Source organism: Leptinotarsa decemlineata, unplaced genomic scaffold (assembly GCF_025532065.1).
Source record: "Leptinotarsa decemlineata unplaced genomic scaffold, Ldec_3_MD MMD2_tig00026282_RagTag_RagTag, whole genome shotgun sequence".
In the NCBI taxonomy this organism is placed as follows: domain Eukaryota; kingdom Metazoa; phylum Arthropoda; class Insecta; order Coleoptera; family Chrysomelidae; genus Leptinotarsa; species Leptinotarsa decemlineata.
Genome location: NW_027412668.1, coordinates 17,246,947 through 17,266,786, shown reverse-complemented (window position 1 = coordinate 17,266,786; position 19,840 = coordinate 17,246,947). Strand labels below are relative to the sequence as shown.

Here is a 19,840-nt window from a genome sequence, read left to right as displayed (position 1 = left end):
AAAGTGCATGATTTTTCCTTGAATTGTATTTTGACAGACGAAGCTTATGTGAGCAGTGCCAGCATTTTCAACCGCTACAATTATTATATTTCAGCAAAACTAAATTCTCATTCTACTGTGGAGCAGAGAAGTTAACACGTTCGCTGCCCCCCATGTACATGAAAACTTTGCAGGGGGCCAACACATTTTAAATTCATTTATAACTAATTTTTTGAACAATGAGTCTCAGAATCATCCAAAAGAATTTTTTTGCCAACTTCAGATGAAGTTATGGACAGGACGCGTTAACGCGTCGGTGGCATTGATCAGGCAAAATTCATACGCAGTACCAACAACGCGTTTACGCGTCTCCGTTACTTCATACACAAAATGCAAAAAATAACTGTTATTTTATCCATTTATTTTTCTTTATTCGTCATAAATTTCACAGAAGAAATAAACTATCAATTAAGAAGAACACATTCAAATAAAATCTAATAGAACGCCTCTCGAAAATATCATTCATTAATAAACTCACAGCAATCTAAACAAAATCCTGGAGTGCCTGGGCATGCTAGGCATTCATAAGTAGTCTCCCTCCTCCTTCCATTTTCACTACAGCTCTTACACTTTCTTCTAAGTGTCACCTCTTTTTCAGACTTTTCACATTTTTTCAAAATATGCTGTTCCTTCATGACTTTTGGTACAGTCTTCTGATGTCCTAGAAGCTTTCTTATAATGCCGAGACGAAAATCATAGAGGCTTATCTTGTCCTTGTCAGAGTATAAATTGTAGAGGTGAAAAGCATTCAGTAGACATATTTGCAATATGTGAATAGCAAGCTCAGTTGGCTATCTCACGGTTTTTCTCTCACACGGATAGTACGAGAGCATTTGATCTTGACGATCAACACCTGACATAAATTTATTGTAATTCACTATAGGATCTGGTTTTTCTTTCATCTCTCCTCGTCTATTTTGGATCTCGGTCATAGCATTACAAAATTCTGTAGAAATATAATGAACATCTTGTTTGTGTTTCCATTTGCTTTTTAAAAGAAACCTATTTCGACTCATATGTTCAGAGAAACATGAAATATTGAAAAGACAATCCTTTTTCCAATAGTCCTGTAATCTACTCAATGGAATTGTGCCAGAATGTAACAGAAGTCCCAAGTATAATTTGAGTTCAGGTCGCCATTTTGTAATTCTAGATTGCTCAGTTTTACCTTCCAGGCAAAGTATTTCTGATGCATATATATATATATATATATATATATATATATATATATATATATATATATATATATATGCATATATATATATATATATATATATATATATATATATATATACAAATATGAAAGTTATTGAGTGTCTTGATATAGAAACAGAAGTTAATATCGGACATAGCACTCATGAAAGTGGCAAACCATAGACACGTGTTTCGGGCTTTTGGCCCATCATCAGTATGGTGCAGCCAAGTGTAAGGATGGGCAACACTTGATTACCAAAAGATAGAAATACAAATGCACGGAGCCACCAACAGGAGCCAACCGCACATTTGTGGTGTCAGTTGATAGATCTCGTGTTCACAAGAAAACTATCAAAATCACCACGGAGGCAGCTATAGCTACCTGGACCCGGATGTCACGCAGTGTTCGTCAACAAACCTTTTTCTCCAAAATAAATGATTATTCATTCGCCCAAAACGTTTCAGCCATCATATTATTCTAGTGATCCAGAATTCTTATACCTATTATTCTTTTCGAGATCGGTCGCAGCAGTCAAAAAAACCTCATAATCGTGAATCTGACAAACACTGATGCTGTTTGAATGCATAATAGACTCTTCATCAGAGATTTTGTTATCCAAGATGAGTCATTATCACCATGAATTGAGATTTTTTTACTATTAGCATTAGTAATGTTTGTATTGAATACACTTGAAAAATCTTGAAAAATCTAAATAAACGTATTCTAAAAACAATTTATTGTGTGAATACGTTAGTTATGGATTTTCATCAAGTATCGGCCGATTCCATCATATATTCTAAATAAAGTTTAAATACATATTTTCATCAAGTAAAGACCAACTTTACGTATTCACGTTACACTGGTGCATATAGCATAGGAAAATCTCGTTTAGATTGGTACCCAAAAGCATTTGTTGTTTATAATAACGTGAATACAACTACATTTTTAAATTACCTACATATATGAAAAAAGTTTTTCATATCGTGTATAATTTTTTCTACATTGCAGCTACGTCAATATTTCTTTCAACATTTCGGAAAAGAAGCACAATTCTTAGTTACTACTGTTGTTCATATGGATCTAAGCAAGGTTATCAGTATCGAAGTAGTACTGACGGTAAAATTAAAGATACCAAACTAAGAACTTTAATCTTCTCCTTGAACTTTCAACTGCGGACCATGCGAACGTTTTCCTTGATTCAATGAATTATTCCGAATTCAACTATAGGTAGTGGAAAACAGTTTTGAAAACACTCTCATATATTTCATTGCAGGTTTCATAACAAAATAGGTATAAATTGCATGGAGACCTTGAAATAATTTGCATCGTCCATTTATTATTTACATCACGCATAGAGTAATTATTTTTTTAATCTGGCGTACCTCTGCGACTCGTTGTTAGTGTCATCCAATTGTCAAGCTAGTGTTTCATATTGGCGTGAAGTTATCCACAGATTTCTGGCCACACATGCCGACGTAGAGGAAAATAAAAATCTGTGGTTGGGATACAAAATTATTAGCACCCGTACTAATATCTGTGGCTGGAAATACCTATAGTGAATAGGTCTTATGGAATCTTGGGTAGATTGACGTAGTGATAACAATTTTCACCCGAAGAGATTTCGAAAACAAAAATGTTGAAACAATCAGACTCATTTTTTGAGATTCCTTGTAGAATTGGAAACAGAAGATGTGCGTTCATGAAAACTACATAACTGTTATAGAATCTTGGGTAGATCGATATAGTGAAAACCGTTTTCTTGTCACCCATACAGATTTCTAGGAAAAATATTGAAACAATCAGACTCACTTTTTAAAACACCTTGTAGAATTGGAACTAGAAGATGTGCGTTCATGAGAATTACACAACTGTTATAGAATCTTAGGTAGATCTATATAGTGAAAACTGTTTTCATGTCACCCATACAGTTTTCGAGAAAAAAATTGTTGCAACAATCAGACTCATTTTTTGAGATTCCTTGTAGAATTAGAACCAGAAGATGTGCGTTCATGAAAATTACACATCTGTTATAGAATCTCAGGTAGATCGATATAGTGAAAACTGTTTTCTTGTCACCCATACAGATTTCCAGGAAAAAATATTGAAACAATCAGACTCACTTTTTAAAACACCTGGTACAATTGGAACTAGAAGATGTGCGTTCATGAAAATGTCATAACTGACATAGAATCTTGGGTAGATCGATATAGTGAAAACCGTTTTCTTGTCACCCATACAGATTTCCAGGAAAAAATATTGAAACAATCAGACTCACTTTTTAAAACACCTTGTAGAATTGGAACTAGAAGATGTGCGTTCATGAAAATCACACAACTGTTGAAGAATCTTGGGTAGATCGATATAGTGAAAACCGTTTTCTTGTCACCCATACAGATTTCCAGGAAAAAATATTGAAACAATCAGACTCACTTTTTAAAACACCTTGTAGAATTGGAACTAGAAGATGTGCGTTCATGAAAATTACATAACTGTTATAGAATCTTGGGTAGATCGATATAGTGAAAACCGTTTTCTTGTCACCCATACAGATTTCTAGGAAAAAATATTGAAACAATCAGAGTCACTTTTTAAAACACCTTGTAGAATTGGAACTAGAAGATGTGCGTTCATGAGAATTACAAAACTGTTATAGAATCTTAGGTAGATCTATATAGTGAAAACTGTTTTCATGTCACCTATACAGTTTTCGAGAAAAAAATTGTTGCAACAATCAAACTCATTTTTTGAGATTCCTTGTAGAATTAGAACCAGAAGATGTGCGTTCATGATAATTACGTTCATGTTATGAAATCTTCGGTAGATCGATATAGTGAAAACCGTTTCCTTGTCACCCATACAGATTTCCAGGAAAAAATATTGAAACAATCAGACTCACTTTTTAAAACACCTTGTAGAATTGGAACTAGGAGATGTGCGTTCATGAAAATTACACAACTGTTATAGAATCTTAGTAAGATCGATATAGTGTAAACCGTTTTCTTGTCACCCATACAGATTTTCAGGAAAAAATATTGAAACAATCAGACTCACTTTTTAAAACACCTTGTACAATTGGAACTAGGAGATGTGCGTTCATGAAAATTACACAACTGTTATAGAATCTTAGTAAGATCGATATAGTGTAAACCGTTTTCTTGTCACCCATACAGATTTCCAGGAAAAAATATTGAAACAATCAGACTCACTTTTTAAAACACCTTGTAGAATTGGAACTAGGAGATGTGCGTTCATGAAAATTACACAACTGTTATAGAATCTTAGTTAGATTGATATAGTGTAAACCGTTTTCTTGTCACCCATACAGATTTCCAGGAAAAAATATTGAAACAATCAGACTCACTTTTTAAAACACCTTGTAGAATTGGAACTAGGAGATGTGCGTTCATGAAAATTACACAACTGTTATAGAATCTTAGTAAGATTGATATAGTGTAAACCGTTTTCTTGTCACCCATACAGATTTCCAGGAAAAAATATTGAAACAATCAGACTCACTTTTTAAACACCTTGTAGAATTGGAACTAGGAGATGTGCGTTCATGAAAATTACACAACTGTTATAGAATCTCAGGTAGATCGATATAGTGAAAACTGTTTTCTTGTCACCCATACAGATTTCCAGGAAAAAATATTGAAACAATCAGACTCACTTTTTAAACACCTTGTAGAATTGGAACTAGGAGATGTGCGTTCATGAAAATTACACAACTGTTATAGAATCTTAGTAAGATCGATATAATGAGAACTGTTTTCTTGTCACCCATACAGATTTCGAGAAAAAAATTGTTGCAACAATCAGACTCATTTTTTGAGGTTCCTTGTAGAATTGGAACCAGAAGATGTGCGTTCATGAAAATTACACATCTGTTATAGAATCTCAGGTAGATCGATATAGTGAAAACTGTTTTCTTGTCACCCATACAGATTTCCAGGAAAAAATATTGAAACAATCAGACTCACTTTTTAAAACACCTTGTAGAATTGGAACTAGGAGATGTGCGTTCATGAAAATTACACAACTGTTATAGAATCTTAGTAAGATCGATATAGTGAGAACTGTTTTCTTGTCACCCATACAGATTTCGAGAAAAAAATTGTTGCAACAATCAGACTCATTTTTTGAGGTTCCTTGTAGAATTGGAACCAGAAGATGTGCGTTCATGAAAATTACACATCTGTTATAGAATCTCAGGTAGATCGATATAGTAAAAACTGTTTTCTTGTCACCCATACAGATTTCCAGGAAAAAATATTGAAACAATCAGACTCACTTTTTAAAACACCTTGTAGAATTGGAACTAGGAGATGTGCGTTCATGAAAATTACACAACTGTTATAAAATCTTAGTAAGATCGATATAGTGTAAACCGTTTTCTTGTCACCCATACAGATTTCCAGGAAAAAATATTGAAACAATCAGACTCACTTTTTAAAACACCTTGTAGAATTGGAACTAGGAGATGTGCGTTCATGAAAATTACACAACTGTTATAGAATCTTAGTCAGATTGATATAGTGTAAACCGTTTTCTTGTCACCCATACAGATTTCCAGGAAAAAATATTGAAACAATCAGACTCACTTTTTAAAACACCTTGTAGAATTGGAACTAGGAGATGTGCGTTCATGAAAATTACACAACTGTTATAGAATCTTAGTAAGATCGATATAGTGTAAACCGTTTTCTTGTCACCCATACAGATTTCCAGGAAAAAATATTGAAACAATCAGACTCACTTTTTAAAACACCTTGTATAATTGGAACTAGGAGATGTGCGTTCATGAAAATTACACAACTGTTATAGAATCTTAGTTAGATTGATATAGTGTAAACCGTTTTCTTGTCACCCATACAGATTTCCAGGAAAAAATATTGAAACAATCAGACTCACTTTTTAAAACACCTTGTAGAATTGGAACTAGGAGATGTGCGTTCATGAAAATTACACAACTGTTATAGAATCTTAGTAAGATCGATATAGTGTAAACCGTTTTCTTGTCACCCATACAGATTTCCAGGAAAAAATATTGAAACAATCAGACTCACTTTTTAAAACACCTTGTAGAATTGGAACTAGGAGATGTGCGTTCATGAAAATTACACAACTGTTATAGAATCTTAGTAAGATCGATATAGTGTAAACCGTTTTCTTGTCACCCATACAGATTTCCAGGAAAAAATATTGAAACAATCAGACTCACTTTTTAAAACACCTTGTAGAATTGGAACTAGGAGAAGTGCGTTCATGAAAATTACACAACTGTTATAGAATCTTAGTAAGATCGATATAGTGTAAACCGTTTTCTTGTCACCCATACAGATTTCCAGGAAAAAATATTGAAACAATCAGACTCACTTTTTAAAACACCTTGTAGAATTGGAACTAGGAGATGTGCGTTCATGAAAATTACATAACTGTTATGAAATCATCGGTAGATCGATATAGTGAAAACCGTATCCTTGTCACCCGCACAGATTTCCAGGAAAAAATATTGAAACAATCAGACTCACTTTTAAAAACACCTTGTAGAATTGGGACTAGGAGATGTGCGTTCATGAAAATTACACAACTGTTATAGAATCTTAGTTAGATTGATATAGTGTAAACCGTTTTCTTGTCACCCATACAGATTTCCAGGAAAAAATATTGAAACAATCAGACTCACTTTTTAAAACACCTTGTAGAATTGGAACTAGAAGATGTGCGTTCATGAAAATTACATAACTGTTATGAAATCTTCGGTAGATCGATATAGTGAAAACCGTATCCTTGTCACCCGCACAGATTTCCAGGAAAAAATATTGAAACAATCAGACTCACTTTTTAAAGCACCTTGTAGAATTGGAACCAAATTATGTGCGTACATGAAAATAACACAACTGTTATAGAATCTCAGGTAGATCGATATAGTGAAAACCGTTTTCTTGTCACCCATACAGATTTCCAGGAAAAAATATTGAAACAATCAGACTCACTTTTGAAAACACCTTGTAGAATTGGAACTAGAAGATGTGCGTTCATGAAAATTACACAACTGTTATAGAATCTTAGTAAGATCGATATAGTGTAAACCGTTTTCTTGTCACCCATACAGATTTTCAGGAAAAAATATTGAAACAATCAGACTCACTTTTTAAAACACCTTGTAGAATTGGAACTAGAAGATGTGCGTTCATGAAAATTACATAACTGTTATGAAATCTTGGGTAGATTGATATAGTGAAAACTGTTTTCTTGTCACCCATACAGATTTCGATAAAAAAAATTATGCAACAATCAGACTCATTTTTTGAGATTCCTTGTAGAATTGGAATCAGAAGATGTGTGACAAAAAAACGGTTTTCACTATATCGATCTACCCAAGATTCTATAACAGTTAAGTGATTTTCATGAACGCACATCTTCTGGTTCCAATTTTACAAGGAATCTCAAAAAATGAGTCTGATTGTTGCAACAATTTTTTTCTCGAATTCCCTATGGGTAACAAGAAAACGGTTTTCACTGTGTTTATCTATTCAAAATTCTATAAGAGTTGTGTGATTTTCATGAATACAAGGAATCTCAAAAAATGAGTCTGATTGTTGCAACAATTTTTTTTCTCGAAATCTGTATGGGTGACATGAAAACAGTTTTCAATATATAGATCTACCTTAGATTCTATAACAGTTGTGTGATTCTCATGAACGCACATCTTCTAGTTCCAATTCTACAAGGTGTTTTAAAAAGTGAGTCTGATAGTTTCAATATTTTTTCCTGGAAATCTGTATGGGTGACAAGAAAACGATTTACACTATATCGATCTTACTAAGATTCTATAACAGTTTTGTAATTTTCATGAACGCACATCTTCTAGTTCCAATTCTACAAGGTGTTTTCAAAAGTGAGTCTGATTGTTTCAATATTTTTTGCTGGAAATCTGTATGGGTGACAAGAAAACGGTTTTCACTATATCGATCTACCTGAGATTCTATAACAGATGTGTAATTTTTATGAACGCACATCTTCTGGTTCCAATTCTACAAGGTGTTTTAAAAGTGAGTCTGATTGTGTCAATATTTTTTCCAGGAAATCTGTATGGGTGATAAGAAAACGGTTTTCAATATATCGATCTACCCAAGATTCTATAACACTTATGTTATTTTCATGAACGCACATCATTTGGTTCCAATTCTACAAGGTGCTTTAAAAAGTGAGTCTGATTGTTGCAACAATTTCATTCTCGAAATCTTTATGGGTGACAAGAAAACAGTTTTCACTATATCAATCTACCCAAGATTCTATAACAGTTATGTAATTTTCATGAACGCACATCTTCTGGTTCCAATTTTACAAGGAATCTCAAAAAGTGAGTCTGATTGTTGCAACAATTTCATTCTCGAAATCTTTATGGGTGACAAGAAAACAGTTTTCACTATATCAATCTACCCAAGATTCTATAACAGTTATGTAATTTTCATGAACGCACATCTTCTGGTTCCAATTTTACAAGGAATCTCAAAAAATGAGTCTGATTGTTGCAACAATTTTTTTCTCGAAATCTGTATGGGTGACAGGAAAACATTCTCCACTTTATCGATCTATCCAAGATTCTATAACAGTTAAGTGATTTTCATGAACGCACATCTTCTGGTTCCAATTTTACAAGGAATCTCAAAAAATGAGTCTGATTGTTGCAACAATTTTTTTCTCGAATTCCCTGTGGGTAACAAGAAAACGGTTTTCACTGTGTTGATCTATTCAAAATTCTATAAGAGTTGTGTGATTTTCATGAATACAAGGAATCTCAAAAAATGAGTCTGATTGTTTCAACAATTTCTTTTTCGAAATCTGTTTAGATAACAAGAAAACTGTTATCACCAAGTTAATCTTCTCAAGAAACTATGGAAGTTGTGTGATTTTGATGGACGCACATCATCGGATATCATTTCTATATGGGGTATTGGAAAGTAAGTCTAATATTTCAATTTTATTTTTCCCTTAATCTGTATTGTTGATGAGAAAAGGATTATCAACGCCTCAATCTACTCAAGACTCTATAAAAATGTTAAACACCAAATAGTCTCAATAATTTCACGTTCAACCTATAGTGAATAGGTATTTCCAGCCACAGATATTAGTACGGGTGCTAATAATTTTGTATCCCAACCACAGATTTTTATTTTCCTCTACGTCAGCATGTGTGGCCAGAAATCTGTGGATAACTTCACGCCAATGTGTTTCATCCATTATTATTTACAGTCGATGTGGATTATACAGAGAGTATTCGTAAACTTCCTCAGCAGAGCTGATGATTTCTTCGTTCCTCTTCATTGTAGAAGGAATTTGAACTTCATCGCTTCGATATTAAATATGTGTCTCGTTTTAACACCATTTATTTTTAAAGAACCTCACTTCGCCCATCACTCATTCCATTTATCGTTATTTTTCGATAGTGATATTCGTGAATGACAGGGCAAACTCAAATGAAAAGAACAACTCACATCAGTCAGATTCTTTACATCCTACTTTCACTGTTTCAGATCACTTTCCAAATCTATTACAGTGTTTCCATAAAGGGACCCATGAATTCGTTGTACAGCTAGATATTTTTACAAATTTCTGATACACGAACATTTTCCAAGCTTAATTTCATATCACTCTTTTCCACCCCATTGGAGTATCACCAAACTTTTAAGTATTACATTATTTAAGTATTACATTTTTTATTTTACTAATAGACAGCAAGCTCATGCTTCATTTTTGTGAACGCCTCAAAATGATTATTATAGTCCTGAAATGATAAATGAGTTTCAGCTCAAACCATCAGTTGTAGATTGAGCTCGTGGATATCTTGAGAAGGTGAAAATGATAACCCAAGTGGGGGTTTAATTTGCTAACAGTTCTTGTAATGCTTTTATAAGTATATATTACTGATTACGACTGAAATGTTTCCTAACAAAATAATATAAAAGAAAATGAAACAGAAAAACAACACCCAAATATTCAAGTGGACAAAATGAATAACCCCAAAGTGATAAATGTGGGAAAATAGATCTGTATCAATTCTTACAGTCATGAAAATGATGATAGATAAGATATGATCGTTGAATTGATAGTAACCCAAATTATGAAAATACCTTTAGATTGAGAAGGCAGAGTTCATGGAAGTACGTATACTACCGACGTGAAAGCAAAGATTTAATTTCTTGGGATGATGATAAATATTTTATTTGGATATAAGATCAAGAAACACTATTGTGAAATTTACACTTAACAGTTTTACAAAAACTCAACACGTGTTTTGCTATACAATAGCTTTTTCAGGCGTTTATAAACACGTCTGACTAATTAATATATGTACTGACTCCTTTGGAGCAATGAAATTTATCATTATTATATTTTTTACAGGAACTAGGTCTGGACATAACAGATGAGCAAATTAAAGAAATGGAGGCGAATATTCATAACATCGACTTTGATGCTGCGGCTGCTGAAGAAGCACTTACCAGGCACGACGTCATGGCTCACATTCACGTTTTTGCGAAACAGTGTCCCATTGCTGCACCAATTATCCATCTGGGAGCCACGTCCTGTTTTGTGGGAGACAACACGGATTTAATACTCATTAAGGATGCGCTGAACCTACTTTTACCAAAAATTGCATCTGTTATACAGAACTTGGCTAAATTTGCAGAAAAATATAGGTCAGTATTATTTAAATCACTGGTATAGTGCATAGATGCAACAAGGTTTATGTGACAGACGCTGTATATTATATTCCTGTGAGAACTTGTGAATTATTTATTTCAGATCTCTTCCAACTCTCGGTTTCACCCACCTGCAACCAGCCCAACTAACAACTGTCGGAAAAAGAGCTACCCTCTGGTTGTATGATTTCCTCATGGACGAAAATGCTCTAAGAGTACTGAAAGAAAATCTTCGGTTCAGAGGCACCAAAGGTACAACTGGAACGCAAGCGTCCTTTATGCAGTTGTTCAACGACGGTGCGAAAGTTAGAGCCCTCGACAGACGAGTGGCGATTCTTTCAGGATTCGAGAAAACGTATCCGGTGACTGGGCAGACGTATACTAGAAAACTGGATGTGCAGATAGTTGGAGCTCTTTCCTCTTTAGGTGAGTATGAGAGTCCAATTTTCTGGGACAAACTGTTTTATTACAAAATATGTGCCCTTTGCATAAATTCACACCAATTCTTCAAACAGTTTTCCACTCTGAAGTACTTATATGTATCAAACATGATATTAAAAGGCTTCAATAGCTTCTTGAGATAGGAGATCCAAGAAGCCGTTGGACGATAAATCAAAACAGTACAATCAATGAGTCATCAAACGAATTGTTTTACACCATTCAGGTTCTATTCTGAGACCCTTGCTTCATATAATCTATATCAGTAGTTATCAAGGTGATTTGTTATGTAGCGAATTGCACTACCTTACTGGTAACCATAACAAGCGTCACAGCTACAGTTGAAATTTTAAAAGCACACAAATGGATTTTCAACAATAATTACTCTGTAATGACAAAAAACCCTGTTTGTAAGATGTGGTTATGCTCCAAAAGGTTATGACCATAGTTCACTTTTAGATCAGAAAATGGTTCTCTGAAACAAATAACTTCAATTAAATTCTGGGGACTTAACCTCACAAAAGATTGTAGTTAAATCATTATATCAACGAACTAAACTAAACTAAATTGGATGAGAAGATTCCTATTAGAATTAATAATTACATTTTGGAAACAATTCCTGTAGCTTCGGTGTACCACAAGAATCACATTGTAGACCATTATTGTTCTATCGTTAATGTCTATTTGTTAATGACATTGGATATTATTTACAGTATGCAAAGTTTTTACTATTTGCAGATGATTTGTAACTATATTTATTAGTTACCTAATGATGTCTTAGACAGTCAGATTCTTCAGAACGAATTAGATATTATACACGGTGGGTCTTCAACAAACAACTTGTAGGTACCTGAACATAAAGAAATGGCTCGTCATCACTTTTTCCAAGTCAAAAAATATCCTTCATTATGACTATAATATTGATGGAAAAGTACTCGACAGGGTGAACAAAATAAGAGACCTTGGGATTACTTTAGATCAACAACTGAACTTCTAAAGTAACTTCAATATTATTTCTGCAAAGGGATGATGCATAATGATAAAGAGTTGTCATGTAACACCCTCAAAACTTTATTTTGTTCTATAGTTAGATCAGCACTGGAATATGCCTCAGTTGCATAGTTCCCATGTCACGAGATTAGCTGAAAAATAACAATTATATCAAGCAAAAAAACTGAAATTACAATGAAATAAAATACAAGCAACAACCAAAAATTAAAAATTGAAAGATTCCAAGAAGCCAAGTTAATTCAAGTCGTTTCGATTGTTAGTATCCACAATCGTCTTAGGGTGATAATCCAAATATAGCCAACAAAAAGATTTTACTAAAGTTGAGAACAAATATAAATAACCATGTTGAATTTCAGTAATTTCACGCATTCCAACTCATTCAAAAAGTATGACCTATCCAATGAAAATAATAAGATTCGGTGAAGGACGTTCAACAACTATTTAAGTGAATTCTTGAATACTTATTTCAACATAAATCTTGGTAGAAGAAATAAGTGTGTTGAAATATTCCTTAGTGAAAGAATACTTGAGAGGCAGAAAATATTGTGTTGAAGTGAATGAATCCAAATTATATATCTTAGCTAGTATGGTTCAAGCAAACGACATAGTGCAACCTACCTTCCAACAGTTCCCCTTTAATAATATAGTTAGGAATCTACCTAATTTCGTTATTCAATAATCATTTCTGATTATATATGAATCACAATAACTATAGAATATTATATACACACATCGGAAAAGTCTAGGGATATTTTTTAAAATGGCAATATTTTTTTTTTAGGTCGCTTTAGGGAAAAAAAGTTAACGGGTGATTATTAAACGAATGTAACTTACAACAAAATTTATTAAATGGTCAAAAATACTGAGTGCACATATAAGCAAAACTAAAAAAAATATGGCTCTTCTTTGGCACCCCGAAAAAAAATCCTAATAAAAAAAAATTGGAATCAGTACAAAGTATGGCCTCCACGCCGGTTTATTACGGCCCTACATCTATCGTGCATCGACAAAATGAGATTGTCAATGTCTTGTTGAGGTAAATTTGCCCATTCAGCGATTAAAAGCTCTCTCAATTGAAACGTTGTGTGAATGTTCCCCATATGCGGAGTAATTCTTCGTTGAAGCATGTCCCACACATGATCGATGGGATTGAGGTCCGGTGATTGTGCAGACCATGGCAATACATTAACTCCTTCGTTGGTGAGCCAGTCAGTCACTAGACGCGCGACATGTGGACGAGCATTATCGTGCATTAGGTGGAAGTTTTCACCAACAACACCAGCAAACGGACGGACGATAGGTAGAAGAATGGTGTCGAGGTACTGTCGAGCTGTGAGGGAGCGATTTGGAAAAACGAGATCGGTTCTGCCGCCGATCATGATTCCGCCCCATAGCATTACTGTACCACCTCTGTATGTGTGGACTTCCTGGACGTGTCTCAAACGTTCATTATTTCCAGGTCGTCTCCACAGTCTTACTCGACGAGAATCTGGATGAAATCAAAATCTGGATTCGTCTGTAAACAAAACTGTGGCCCAATCATTTGCATCCCAGTTTTGATGTTCTTGACACCACTCTAATCTTCTACCGCGATTGCCTCTCGACAAAGGTGGACATCTAAGTGGCCTTCTGTTGTGGAGATCTGCTTCATGCAGTCGATTTCTGACAGTATCACGACCAATGGTTACCTGGTGCGTCTGCTGCAACACGTTAACCAACTCAGGTGCTGTGATTGCCGGTTGTCTTCTTGCGGTTAAGACCAAAAATCGGTCTTGAACCGCAGTTGTAGCGCGTCCTCGCCCTGGATGTTGTTCGGCTGGACTGCCAGTTTCACGGAAACGCCGCCACAATCGACTGATAACACTTTGGGAGACCCCCAAACGAAGAGCTACATCATTTTGTCGCATGCCACCTTGAAGAAGCCTTACAGCTCTATTCATCTCAGCCAATGGTAAGTGATGGCGTTCCATGTTAAAGCACAATATTTCCAGTTTAATTGCTGAGCAAGAACTGCATAGAATGTACAAACTCGACACTTTCAGATTATTCATTTTAGCCGAAAACCTACAGTTTGTAAAAAACTTGATAAAAGATTAGTTACCGTTTTTGCAGGCTTTGTTCAACCCATAGAAATCTACAGGGTGGTCGAGTGTACCAATTTAATCGAAATTAAACGACCTCATGCATTTATTTTTATGATATTTAGTATGTCATAAAAATATCCCTAGACTTTTCCGATGTATATATATATATATATATATATATATATATATATATATATATATATATATATATATATATATATATATATATATATATATATATATATATATATATCCATCCGTGTTAGGAATCACACGTTAAAAGGTAAGACCTCGTTAATCCTTAGCTCGCACAAGTTTCGACTCCTGAGGGTTGTCGTTCGTAGGGGTGCGACAGCTGGTTAACGGAAAAACAGATTTTAAACAGACAGATATATATATATATATATATATATATATATATATATATATATATATTTACAGTGTCACAGTGCGCACCATATGGAAAACTTTTTTTTTCGAAAAGTTTCAATGAAGTTTAACTTCGGCACTTGTTTGTGCTTTAAATTTAACTTAAAATGATGCAGCCAACTGCGACCCACTGACGTTCAGTGTTTGTCAAATTCAACTTTTTTTTTTTGAAAAAAATTGAAAAAGTGCATTTCTAGATCGAATTTGACAAAAAGTTACTTGAAAAAGTTGTGTCTACGGAAATTTTATATCCATATGCCAAATTTCATGCAACTAGGACAAAGTTAACGTTTTGCTTATTTTTGACAGATATCCACTTTATTTTAAAAAACAAGTTCGGTTAATTGTCATTAATTCATGTATACATAACAAACTCATCATGGAGTTTAACTTTTCTGATGAATTTTCACTTATACGGGCATTTTTAGAGAGAAATTAAAAATGTGCTATAAAAATTTCAACATGAGTGGTGCAAAGTTTCAATCACTTGGCTATTTGGTTAAAATCTGTTGTTGCTTGTAATAGTTTGTTTCCCTCGAAACCCAACTTGAGATGTAGATTCTTATATACATTGAAATATACTCTCTGTGTTTCAATATTCAAATGCATCCGAATCTTATTCATTGGTATCTCTCTTTCGCATTGTTCACCATCGCTATTGGAATCACTACACTGGAAAAAGTCTGTGTTATCACACTCCTTATTACTATTAGCACTCCTTCTAGGACGCCACATTTTAAACAGATAACAAAAATTCTAAGTAATTATAACTGCACCAATATCGAATTGCAACACTCAGATCGCGATCAGTTTCTGAACTGAACACGACGTCCTTAACCATTCTCCCATTCTCCGATTTCTATTCGTCACCGTAACATGACTTCAAATTTAACGTTATGTCTCTTCAGCCAACCATGAAACTTGGTTAGTAAAAATTATCCAATACGAACCGCCAAGTCTACAGTCCATGTGGACTAGTTCGCTGCTAGTTCATTTTTATGTATTGGTTTTTTTAGCCTTTGAGTGTGCCGACAACTTTAAGAGTACACAATATCGTTTACTCCGACCATACGTCAAGGACCTATCCTAGGATCATTATTATATCTATATATATGTTAAAAACTGTGTGTATCAAAAAGCAATTCTATTCACGGATGATACAGCACTTTTCTTTTTGATGAAAATCCAGTAAATATGGTTATTGAAGCTAAGATTGTTCTCAAAGTTGATTTGGTTGACACTTTCATCTTCAATTCCAGAAATAAAGATGAATGTGTCAACCAAACACTGTCTTTAAAAGTACCGTCACACCCCTCTGATAGTACTTTCAGTGTCAAAATGTTTTTCAGTTCACTTCAATATTATTATAGTTTGTTGCCACAATTCTTCTGAGCGTATCCAGTCACCAAATCCTTGAAAGGGTAAGCGAATTTAAATCGACTAATTTTTTTCAGGTTCTTCCATACACAAAACCTGCACGGATCTGAGGCTGCTGGCTAACTTCAAGGAAATTGAAGAACCGTTCGAGAAAAGTCAAATTGGTAGCTCAGCGATGGCATATAAAAGAAACCCAATGAGATCGGAACGGTGTTGTGCACTTGCACGTCATTTAATAACACTGTATGGCAATGCAGCTAACACTCATAGCACCCAGTGGCTAGAGAGAACATTGGATGACTCAGCCAACCGAAGAATCACTCTCTCTGAAGCCTTTTTGACTGCAGATTCTGCTCTCACAGTGTTGGCAAATATTACTCAAGGTCTTGTAGTTTATCCCAAAGTAATTGAGCGTAGAATAAACCAAGAGCTGCCATTTATGTCGACAGAGAACATAATCATGGCTATGGTGAAAAAGGGCGGAGATAGACAGGAGTGCCACGAAAAAATCAGGGTTTTATCCCATGAAGCTGGCGCTCAGGTCAAGGAACATGGAAAAGATAATGATTTTCTGGATAGAGTGAGGGCGGACCCCTATTTCAGACCTATTGTTGCTGAACTCCAGAGCCTGCTAGATCCGTCAACTTATATTGGTAGAGCTGCGGATCAAGTCACTGAATTTTTAGAGGAGGAGGTTGAGCCGATTTTGAGCATCTACAAAGATGCTCTAGACAACGAGAAACCTGTTTCTCTGAAAATTTGAAATATTTATCTGTTATTAGATTTGTTCAGTTATTTATTGTATTGTGTTTGTTTGAAATATCCCAGTACCCCTTAACTATATTGTTTCTAGAATAGTAATAACAGCTGATTGCTGGTTAAAACAATTAAAAACGACAAATGGTTTCAATATATTTTGAATATTCAATTTTGAATTCCTTCAAGAAGGTAAGAAGGTATTAGTAGAAATCATTCGAACCATAATTGCCTAAGGTATTTTACTTTTTGAACTGCTACGTTAAAGTAGGTTATAATATCTCAGCATTTATGGGTTTTCACTCCCTTGAAATAAAAAAAAATTTAAATGAATTGAATTTGTAGTGCAGATTTGTCCAGAATAGTTACTGCGTTCAAATAACATCCAGATAGACCTATTCAATTCATCAGAAATGCTTCTTAATATTAGTTTTGCCTATGTACTACATACACTGATTTTCAAATTTTGAACGGTTTTGAAGTTTCACCAATATATGTTTGCTGTTGACAACATATACATTGAACACTTTTTTCTACTTTCGTCTCTTGTTCACCGATTTTGTTTGACTTTATAAAAATCTTAAATGTTTTTGTATTCCAAAAACCGTTTTGACGTTGAATTTAGAATGTCCCTTTACTTTTTGGAAAAACTAGGGAAGTGAAGTCAGGGAATTTTTGTATATGCTGTGGTAATGGTTATAGTTGTTGCATTTGCAGTTGTTGCGATTATTGTTTGGTTGCATTATCAATTTTTCAAATGGTCTTATTACAAAATCTTCAGGATAATCATTATCTTCAAAAACATTTTTGATAATGGCAATTTTGTTATCAATATTTTGTGTTGTAGATGAAATCAGTCTGGCTTTATTATGAAGTATTTCGAAGATACTTTTTTAACACTCATTTGACGGTTCAAACATTTTGTAAACAGTACATCAAGAAATGGAAAAATCTGAATTTCATCAACTGTCATATCTACAAAGTAGAACATCACCAATAAGACTGGGCAGGTTTTCTTGTCTAAGTTTGATGTGGTTACAGGGGTATTTCAAGAGTTACACTTGGGTTTCAACTGCTTGTGGATAATAGATCAATATTTTAATTCCCAGTACCTATTATTTGCAGGTAGTCCAAAACATTTTAGGGTGACTTTTGAACATTGTAGCGACCTAGTGCCTAAGAAATAACCTCAAGGTTATTGTAGCCAAGGGCTCCATAAAATATGAGCAAATTCAGACATAATTTTGAAGAGAGAGTAAATGTAGAAGATTTGGGTATAATGCTGGATCGTAGACCTAGTTACAGGGACCATTATGATTAGTAATTAATAGAGCCATTGTAAGTTGAATATACTGATAGGAATGTCCAAAAATTTCAGTAATTCATAATGTATCACTTTTTTTGTGTTGTATAAGGCTTATAATTGTAGGGTTTTCCTACAACTACTAGGTTTAGAAAAAATTTATTTCTTTATTGATTTTCATTTTGTATTACACATCTTTCTTAGGAAATTAACTTTTCATAACTCTATTATCGAGTAGTAGTTCAAAATATCCATCTGCTTGGGTTTTAATATTAATTCTTTTATTTTGAATTTGTATTTCCTCATTGCATACCACTGAAATGCTCTCTTCTCTCGAAACGAAAGTTTATTGCCGAAAAACAGGAATATTTAGAACGACACCTCTTGGGATTTTTTCAGTAGGTATTCATCATTAACACTTTTATGGATCAAGACTAGGGATTGGGACCCAAATGGTTGACCCTTCTGGACTATATTTATGACTCCGACCATTGTCAGTTACTTCTAACACATTTTTTAGCCGAGACAATTCATACTGTTCTGGAATTACGGCCGGGAACTATTTCTTATTCTGAGGTTTCCGCCGAGAACTAAACCCGCTCTAGAGCTCGCTGATCGAGAAAAGACTTTGCGTTAGCTCCTTCAGGTTACCCTGTAATTTTCTTTTTCGTGTTTTGTTTGTCATTGTATCTTGTTGTTAATGAATTTTATTATTGATATACGCTGTAGTCTAAGATATGTGAGACATAATTAGAATATTCCACCTAGGATTCTTAATAGGTCTGTACTGGTGCCTTTCACACCATTCACCATCCTGTATTGTCATAACATGAATGAGTTGAAAAGCCTGGTTTCATTTTCATAAACTACACCTTACGATTTATTCTTCACAAACTTTGTTTTCAAATATATATCACGACATGTTCCGCCATCACAGCAGCTTTTTGGTATGAAAAAGCTACTGTGATATATGTGATATTTTTGAAAATAAAGTATGTGAAAATCAAATCGTAAGGTGTAGTGTATGAAATTACTATGAATCTTCAACAAGTAACGGCCGAATCCATCAAATGGTTTCAAAATGTTGATTATAAGCAATCTTGATAAATGTTAACTCGAGTTTCACCAACCATCAAGTTGGCGTCTTCAGGAAATGAAATAAAGTAATTGCTCAACTCTATCTTTGCCTATTCATATGGGCCTTCACCTTATTTGAAATAATGATCTGATTATAATGTGGTAAGAGTTATGGTAAAACTAAATCATTCAATCGGCCTGATGAACTGATGCGACACGCGTGATGAATGAAGGTTGTAATTACGTTAGTTTTGTTTTAGATAGATATATAATTACCCCGATTTCAAAAATGAAATTGATCGTTGTATACTTTTGTTAATTTTATGTATATATATATTTTTTCTGGTTTTCTATTTTTTTGCAATATTTCAGTAATAGTTTGTTGTGCCTAAAATTTTCATGGAATTGAATTGTTATTTTTTAT

At 34.1% G+C, this 19,840-nt stretch overlaps 1 protein-coding gene across 1 annotated transcript in view; it reads left to right on the top strand.

The window, feature by feature from the left end:
• The window catches only part of Adsl (Adenylosuccinate lyase), a 115,569-nt gene extending 98,490 nt beyond the window's left edge, over window positions 1-17,079 (top strand). The window contains exons 2-4 of the mRNA XM_074179936.1: window positions 10,643-10,938; window positions 11,045-11,367; window positions 16,358-17,079. Coding sequence (XP_074036037.1) covers window positions 10,643-10,938; window positions 11,045-11,367; window positions 16,358-17,043 — 1,305 coding nt within the window. The 3' untranslated portion in view covers window positions 17,044-17,079. The remainder of the gene's footprint in view (window positions 1-10,642; window positions 10,939-11,044; window positions 11,368-16,357) is intronic.
• Window positions 17,080-19,840: the final 2,761 nt, after the last annotated feature.